We start from the raw sequence: 8956 nt of genomic DNA on the forward strand, positions 1-8956 counted from the left end.
CTAAACTCTTATCAATGTCGCTTCATAAACTGCATGGTATCTAATCAATGGCTCTGCCAACCTGAACTAAACTGTCTGTATTTAGCTAATGAGATGTGTGTGTAATTCTCAACATGATTTGGAGATCTCCATTCCTTACAATGGGTTTCTACCACTGTCAGCTACGACGTGACCAAAAGAGTGGTCTGTTAAGAATTGAAATCCAAGATTTGAAGTCAGAATCAGGACACACAATCTAAATGCTGTGAGCGATCGATTTGGGGTTTTATTTTATATCTATTGATTCATAGGAAGATACAAGGCTGCCGCGCTGAAATAGCATCGTTCTTCTTCTCCATTAAGTGGTGCATAACTACAAGATCAAATTGAAAGCTGTATCACAGCATGTGTCAAATTCAAGTCCAACACCACGAATGCGAAAGAAGCCTAACGCTCTTTCTAAAGGTGAATTACATTAAATGGTGCTGATTAAGTTTTTGTGCATACACACCAAACAAATGCTTATCTATAACGCGCAGAGGTCTTTTGTAAGGAGGCCATAGGATTTAATCTCCGCAATTGTATTACATTTGCTAGTTATGGACACTTTTATTGTCAGTTCTGCTGTACCAACCGGCGTTTGAAAGATATTCTAATTGCAGGAGAAGGTGATGGCAACCTTGTTTATAGAACTTAAACATTGCGGGTTGGCAATTTATCCATCCTGTCAAATAATTAATCATGTCCGAAGATTGCATATTACGGGGGCTCTCTGTACGTTCAAAGTGTTAAATTCTGGAGATGTCCCCTTTCAGGCCAGTACATAGTCGAACTGTCCTTTCTCCAATCCGTCCAGCCCGTCTGCCCACGTTGACGTGGGCATGCTCCTGTACGGATCCAAAAGGATCCTGAAACACCTTACGATGAGGATTCCCAAGAAGATAAATAGGAAGATAACAAACGCAAAAGTGGTTTTCTGTTCCAGAGTCATCCCCTCGTGGACCGCACCTCCTGCTGGCAGCAGAGTGGAAGGAAATGTTTCACCGTCCATTCTCCAGGAGAGCTGAAGTGAACAATCCCAGAATTTTCTCTTTCTCATGATCAATGCGTTGAGCCCATAGTGGAAATGTCTGGGGCGAAGCCCTTGATCTGTAAAGAATAAATTGGTTAATGTTTAGAAGTTAGATGTAATTCAACCTATCAGCCAAAAGCATGTCCCGCGTGTGGAGTTCCTCTGTACATTAACAACGGTAATATCGATTACTGTGACATAACTGAGTAACCAGCAGCAGTGTGCCAAGATTAGGTGTTTCTTTCAATCCAGCTGGCCAAGTTAACCCCATCAACCTCGCAAATGTGACTTATTGGACCCATCAAAAACAGATATGGCCAAATGCGCAGCAATGTTTTTCTTAGGTATAACAGATTCATAACTGAATAAAGGTATAAAATACGACATGTACCCAGCTTATTTACTTTCAAGAACTATGTACCATGCATCAAAATAAAGTGACTGTCGGTACTTTCAAAATCATATTTAGCTCTGCTTATTACCGATAATATGTAAGCTTCTTTGCACCGTACTGTTTCTATCACTGTCCTGTTGATATCTTCCCTGATAACACTGGCAGCGTGATTCCAGACCTTCAGCAAGACCAGAGTCGACAGTCGATCTTCACTTATGGCCAAATGCCCCTAAGGCAATGTCATTGGCATTTCAATCGGAAACGTCATTAATTCATTGATCCTTCTTAAACGGAAGAGATTTGAGAACGTGACAGAATATGCAGACGTTTTCGGGCAGGATTCTGCTCCTTCGCTAAACAGCTAGAATTGGTGAGCTCAGTAAAACATTGCAACAGTTTTCTTTCCTGTCTGGACTGAATCTTTCCTGGGCATCAGCCAATAACACGCGGATGCACAAAACACGCAATCACGATTTTCAAAGTGTGCAGTTTCCATATCGCGCGTCCTTCTGAACCTTTTTCTCTACACCAGAAATTCTCATTTTGGAATGTTATCTTTTAAGTAAAATCAGCTAAAAGACAGAACACCATGTCCACCGAGCAGCAATAAAATATACTTCATGGGCTACTAATCCTGAAAAGGTGTGTTAATAAATTCCTGTTACATGGTCCCTGATTGTGAAGGATCACTGAATATTTGGCAACATATGTTCACAGTGCTTATAAATTGCGAGACGACAGAAATCATTAAAGTGAGTTGAAGCATCGCCGTTCAGTAACGATTCTGGATTGTCCCTGTCACTCCTCGTAAAATACTGTAACACTTTCTCCAAGTGTCAATACAATGTTTGTGAGCTAGATATTCCGAGCAACCTGCCGACTAGGTAATGTGTGGGATCCACGGAATCCACAAACTAAGAGCATATCGCTATAACCGAGTTAGAAAGCGAGATGAGTTGGCCGTGTGCTGGGTAAACTGATGTGTGCAACAATGCATTCTTACAAACAAAACGCTACAAGATGTGATACATTCTTGCCAGCGAAATATGTTTTAAATCCATCTGCCTGGGGTCCAGATTACTGCAGGTACAGATTGTGAAGGATGAAGATATCTAATCACGGTTTATAATTTTAAAAAAGATCTAACTTCATACTTTATTACAAGAGAAGCCATTCTTCAGCAGATTGCGGGGATTGAGTAAGGTTCACCGCCCTCACGTATATTTGTAAATACCATTACCTCGGTCTGTTCAAGAGAAACGCGATGCATTCTCCCATCTATGCTGACAGCTCCAATAAATTGCACCAAAAAAAAAACCGCGACAGTTACCCTCTCATGTTTAAATGACTGTCGGCTTCTATTGAAGGGTGTAGTAGACACGGGCGATCCTTATACCAAACAGGAAAGCTCTTTTCTCATCGATGTTTGCACTGAGAATCTCGATGAGGTACAGGTTCATTGTTATTCGCTTCAAGCGATTTTTGATCAGAAAGCACAGACAGCAAAGGGAACAATTTTAAGTAATTCTTCCAGATCAAGCTACCGAAAAAAAACGTTAAAAATAATTATTATTTCAAATCCGCCCGTCACTGGCATGCAAACCGTCGTGAACTGTGGCCAACGCCTGTCTTTCAGCACCACTGATTTCCTTGGTCCAGATTTCCAGCCACTCTTCTGTGTGCTGTTATTTAGCTCTCATTTTCAAACACGTTTCATATTGATTTCACCTTGTGAACTTCGAGTAAATACGTCCGGCGGGCTGTTAATTGGCAGAATTAAATCTTACGAGCTCAAAACGTGTTGATCGAAAAGCTTCAAACAGCAACTTTGAGTAAAATGTCCCAAGGCACCATCCAGAAGTGTTATTAGACAAAATCTGCCACATAAAGAGAGTTTAGGACAGGTGACGTACAGAAAAAGAAGTAAACTTTATAAAGTGGCTTAAAGGAAAAGAGAGAGGCAGAGAGACTTGAGAAGGGAATTCCAGAGCTTAGGTCCTAGACAACTGAAGGCACAGCCACCAATGGTGGGATGATAGAAATCATCCACGTACAGCAGGGCAGAATTGGAGCAGTGCAGAGATGGAGGAGGACTGTGGAGCTGGAGGATGTTACAGAGAATGGGCCATGGAGGGATTTACAAACAAGATGAGTATTTAAAAATCAAGGCGTTGCTGGATGAAGAGTCAATGTAGGCCGGAGAGCACAGGAGAGATAGTGAATAAATGGGACTTTGTGCCAGTCAGGATGTGGGCAGCAGAGTTTTGGATGAGTTCAAGTTTAGGGAGGGTGGAAGATGGAAGGCTGGCCAGGTAAGCATAGGATTGGTCAAGGTTAGATGTCACAAAAGCATGGATGAGGTTTCAGCAGCAGACAAACTGAGGTAGGGCCAGATATAGAGGATGGAGGTGGAAGTAGGTAGTCTTGGTGATGGAGTGAATATGGAGTTGCAAATTTATCTCAGCATCAAACAGGGTTGCAAATTTGTAAAGGGTCTGGTTCTGCCTGAGGCAGTGGCCAGGGAGAGGGATGTGCTTGGTGACTAGGGAAAGGAGCTGGTGGCACAGAGCAATAATAATGACATTGGTCTCCCAATATTTAATTCAAGGCATTTGCTGCTCACTCATTACTGAATGTGGGACAAACAGTAAGACAAAGGGGAGGCAGTGGAAGGCTCAACAGGGGTGATAATGAGGTAGAGCTGGATGTTGTCAGCATGGAAGGATTGAGAACGAGAGGGCACAGATTTAAGGTAATTGGCAAAAGAAGCAATGGAGACACAAGGAGAAAGGTTTTCACACAGCGAGTGGTTAAGATCTGAAATGCACTGTCTGAGAGTGTGGTGGAGGCAGGTTCAATCGAGGCATTCAAGAAGGAATTGGATTATTATCTGGCAAAGAGGAATGTGCAGGTTATGGGGAGAAGGTGGGGGAATGGCACTAGGTGAATTGTTCATTCGGAGAGCTGGTGCAGACACCACGGGCTGAATGGCCTCCTTCTGCACTGTAACAATTCTGTGATAAATGTGGAACCTGATGTTGTGTTTTCGGATGTCATCGCCAAGGGGCAGCATGTAGAGAAGAAAAAGGAAAGGGCCAAGGACAGATCCTTAGGGACTCCAGAGTTAATGGTGCATGAGCAGGATAAAAAGACATGGCAGGTGATTCTCTGGCTATGACTGGATAGATAGGATTGGAACAATGAGAGGTGACTTTGGTGGAGAATTGTATGGTCAGCTGTGTCAAAGGCTGCAGACAGATCAAGAAGAGTGAGGAGGGATAGTTTATCACAGTTAGCCACATAGGATATAATTTGTGACCTTGAAAATGATCATTTCAGTGCTGTAATGGGTTGGAAATCTAACTAGAAGGGTTCAAGCATGGAGCTACAGGGAAGATAGACATGGTGTTGGGAGGCAATAAAAAGTTCAAGGACTTTGGCGAGAAAGGAAGTTTGCAGATGTGGCAGTAGTTTGGAGAGATGGTGGGGGCAGTGGCGGGGGGAAGGCTGGGATTTTTAAATCCTCAATCTGCATTCTAGCCCCTACTAAATCCAATTCATATATGACCACTGTTTTTATGTGGTTCCCCAGGTTCCCCATCCCCAGTAAATTAAACATTGTTTTCCATTTTTACAAATCCCTGCATTGGCTCCCATCTTTGCAGGCCTAAATATCAATATCATTTGCACTTAAATGCTTTCATCTACAAAACTGCCTATCTTTGTGTAAGTTGCAGATTTGGATATGTGGTTTTCTATTCTATCATTGAAGGAATTAATAAATATGATGAATAGTTGAGGCCCCAAAACAGGTCCCTGCAGGAGACCACTAGTCACATCCTGCCTAGCAGAGTACTGACTGATTATCCATACTCTTATGTCTTGCTTGCTGATGACACAGAGATAGGTAGGAAAGTAACTTGTGAAGAGGATATAAGGAGTCTGCAAAGGGACATAGACAGGTTAAGTGAGTGGGCAAAGATTTGACAGTTGGAGTAGAATGCGTGAAAATATGAACTTGTCCGCTTTGACTGGTAGAATAGAAAAGCAGCATATTATTTAAATGGAGAGAGATTGCAGAATTCTGAGGTACAGAGGGATCTTGGTTTCCTGGTATATGAATTAGGAGCAAGTGATTAGAAAGGCAAATGGAATGTTGTCAGTTATTGCAAAGGGAATGGAATATAAAAGTAGGGGTGTTTTGCTACAGTTGTACAGGACATTGGTGAGACCACATCTAGAGTGCTGTGCACAGTTTTGGTGTGCTCATTTAAGAAAGGATATTAATGTGTTAGAAGCAGTTCAGAGAAGGTTCACTCGACTGATACCTGGGATGGGGGGGTTATCATATGAGGAAAGGTTGGAGAGACTGTGCCTGTATCCATTGGAGTTTAGAAAGTTGAGAGGTGATCTTATTGAAACATATAAGACCCTGAGGGGACTTGACAGACTGGATGCTGAAAGGATGTTTCCCCTTTTGGGTGAAATTAGAATGAGGGGACTCAGTTTAAAGATAAGGAGCCTCCCATTTTAGATGGACATGAGAAGAATTTTTTCTCTCAGTGGGTCATGGATCTTTGAAATTCTCTTCCCCAGAGATCGGTGGAGGCAGAGTCAATGAATATTTTTAAGGCAGATAGTTTCTTGACTAACAAGGGAGTCAAAGGTTATAGGGGGTAGGTGGAATGTAGAGCTGAGGCCACAATCAGATCAGCCATGATCTTATTGAATGATGGAGCAAGTTCGAGAGGCCGAACGGCCTACTCCTGCTCCTAACTCGTATGTTTGTATATTCATGCAACTCAGCCAGTTTCTGAACCAGGTCAATGATTTTCCTTCAATATCACGAGTTTCAATCTTAGTTAAAGTCTCTTATGTGGTCAGCTTATATTTCACCCCTCTCCTAACTATACTCAGTTCTGTTGAAGGGTCGTGAGGACTCGAAACGTCGACTCTTTTCTTCTCCACCGATGCTGCCAGACCTGCTAAGTTTTTCCAGGTAATTCTGTTTTTGTTTTTTCTCTTATGTGGGACTTCATCAAATGCCGTCTGGAGGTCCACACAAAAACCATCTGCACACATTCCCCTGTCTGCTACTTTAATCACCCTCTTCAAAAGATTCAACCAGGTTGATCAGGCATGACCCACCCTTTAGAAATACATGCTGGTTTTCTCTGATCAGCTGAAAATTTTAAGTTATTCAATCACCCTATTCTAAAGTAAAGACTATAACAATTTTCTGATAACAGATGTGAGGCTAACTAGTTTGTAACTAGTTAATACAGCTTACAAATGATGCTGTCTGTTGCCCCAATTGAACCTCCCTACAACCACTACATTATGTTTCCCTTTCTCCTTCTCCCCACTTTGGATAGCCTCCTGCTCAATGATGCCATGGTCTTTACTGTGGCTGTCCTTCCGACATTCCTTACCCTTATCCCCACTGGTGGAAAGTACATTGTATTCATTGGATAGGATCAGGTTCTGTAGATCCTCATTCTCTATGTCACCTGATTTCCCCTTACTCTGCATACTATGGGTGGAATTTAGTCTGGTCCATGACAGTGGGTAGTGATATGGAGGGGGTCCATAGAATTGGGAGAGAAGGTGGGATGGAGTTCCCATCACTTTCCTCACTCCATCAAATTCAAACAGGTGGCCCAGGTAAGCCTTCTTGCCTAGAGGCCAATTGAAGTCCTTAAGTGGCCAATTAGTCATTACTTAAGGGCCTATTCCCACTGCCACTGGTATTCTTGAGAGTCTTGGTGGGAGAGGAGGGGTTGGTGCATGGGTGACCACACAGTAAAAGCTGGTGTCCTCCATGTGGGCTTGAAGGGTGCATGGCTGTCTTGATTGGGCACCCTCTGGCCCACCTCCGGCAGCAAGGGCCGCCACCATAGAAACAACCCCCCTCCCCTCAACAACGATCTCTCCTCTCTTGCCCAGGCCTGCCTAACTGGGCCCCCACAAATCAAACCGCTCTCACCTGGGTTCTCTCTTGCTGGACCTGATTGAGTGCAGTCCCAGCAATGACCACCATGTCCTGTGATGCTGCTAAGACAGAAGAGTCACTGGCCCTCCAATTGCCACAGCTCTTGCATGCAGGATCTTCACTCTTAAAGGGATGGGAATCCTGACGGCAGGCAGTTAATTGCCTGATGGACATAGAATCTCATAGAGGCTTCCAGGAACAGCTATGGTAGGGTTGCCTCTGGCTTTCTGGCCTGCCATTGGGAGCACCATCACTGGCATTAAATTCAGCCCTATCAGTCTTCCAACCTGGTTACGCACCTGCACCCCTCGATGATGTGTGATTGAAATCTGCAGCAAACTCTTCAGATACTGCACTCAGTCCCTTATGTGTTGGAGTGTCTCTATCTCAGACCAACTCTGAGCCAAAGGGATTGAAGGCAAAGGCATCCACTGCATCTACTGTTTTTGCTCAGTACAGTCTCACTCTCCACAGTCTTGTACATGCTGCAGTTCAGACACACAACCTACTCTGCCATATCTTAATCCAGGTTATTTATATTATTTGTATCTACTTTTTCACTTGTAGTTTTTTTTTTCCTTTTTCTCCACACTAATCTTTACTAATGCTAAAGTACTTGAAACATTTTAAATGCACCTATTTGTTAGACTACTATCTGAATTTGCCAGAGGTAAACTTAACTAATAACATATGAACATACAAATTAGGAGCAAGAGTAGGCCACTCGGCCCCTCGAGCCTGCTCTGTCATTCAATAAGATCATGGCTGATCTGAATGTAACCTCAACCCCACATTCCTGCCTACTCCCGAAAACCTTTCACCCCATTGTTTATCAAGAATCTATCTAGCTTTGCCTTAAAAATATTCTAAGATTCTGCTTCCACCGCCTTTTGAGGAAGAGAGTTCCAAAGGCTTACAATCCTCTGAGGGAAAAAATTTCACCTCATCTCTGTCTTAAATCAGCGACCCCCTTATTTTTAAACAGCTATCCCTTGTACTAGATTTTCCCACAAGAGGAAACATTCTCTCCACATCCATCCTGTCAAGACCTCTCAGGATCTTAAAGGTTTCAATCAAGTTGTCTCTTACTCTTCTAAATTCCAGTAGATACAAGTGTAACCCATCCAACCTTTCCTCATAAGGCAACCTGTCCAACCCTGGTATTAGTCTAGTAAAGCTTTTCTGAACTGCTTCTAATGCATTTACATCTTTCCTTAAATAAGGAGACCAGTACTGACACAGTATTCCAGATGTGGTCTCACCAGTGCATTGTACAACTGAAGCATAACCTCTCCACTTTAGTAATCAATTCCCCTCACAATAAAAGATAACATTCTATTAGCTTTCCTAATTATTTGTTGTACCTGCTTACCAGTCTTTTGTCATTCATGCACTCGGACATCCAGATCCCTCTGAATCTCAGAGCTCTGCAATCTCTCACCATTTAGATAATATACTTCTTTTTAATTCTTTCTGCCAAAATGGACAATTTCACATTTGCCCGCATTGTACTCCATTT

General features: G+C 42.8%; 1 protein-coding gene across 2 annotated transcripts; it reads right to left on the reverse strand.

Annotated features, from left to right (window-relative positions):
* Positions 1 to 247: 247 nt before the first annotated feature.
* Positions 248 to 1794, reverse strand: ctxn3 (cortexin 3). Of its 2 annotated transcripts, none has more exons than XM_078558098.1 (2): positions 1624 to 1794; positions 248 to 1128 (listed from the first exon to the last, which is right to left on the reverse strand). In XM_078558098.1, the coding sequence occupies exon 2, from the start codon at positions 1076 to 1078 to the stop codon at positions 791 to 793; it is 288 nt and encodes a 95-aa protein (XP_078414224.1). In that variant the 5' UTR covers positions 1079 to 1128; positions 1624 to 1794; the 3' UTR covers positions 248 to 790. The 2 variants fall into 2 exon arrangements, with proteins under 2 accessions (XP_078414224.1, XP_078414215.1); XM_078558089.1 differs by having other exon boundaries at positions 1534 to 1794.
* Between the last annotated feature and the right edge of the window lie 7162 nt (positions 1795 to 8956).

The sequence above is a fragment of the Cetorhinus maximus genome, chromosome 2 (assembly GCF_964194155.1).
Source record: "Cetorhinus maximus chromosome 2, sCetMax3.hap1.1, whole genome shotgun sequence".
Lineage (NCBI taxonomy): Eukaryota > Metazoa > Chordata > Chondrichthyes > Lamniformes > Cetorhinidae > Cetorhinus > Cetorhinus maximus.

Coding starts and splice junctions, on each gene's coding strand:
- ctxn3 (XM_078558098.1), bottom strand. CDS start 1,078: ATGAGAAAGAGAAAATTCTGGGATTGTTCACTTCAGCTCTCCTGGAGA.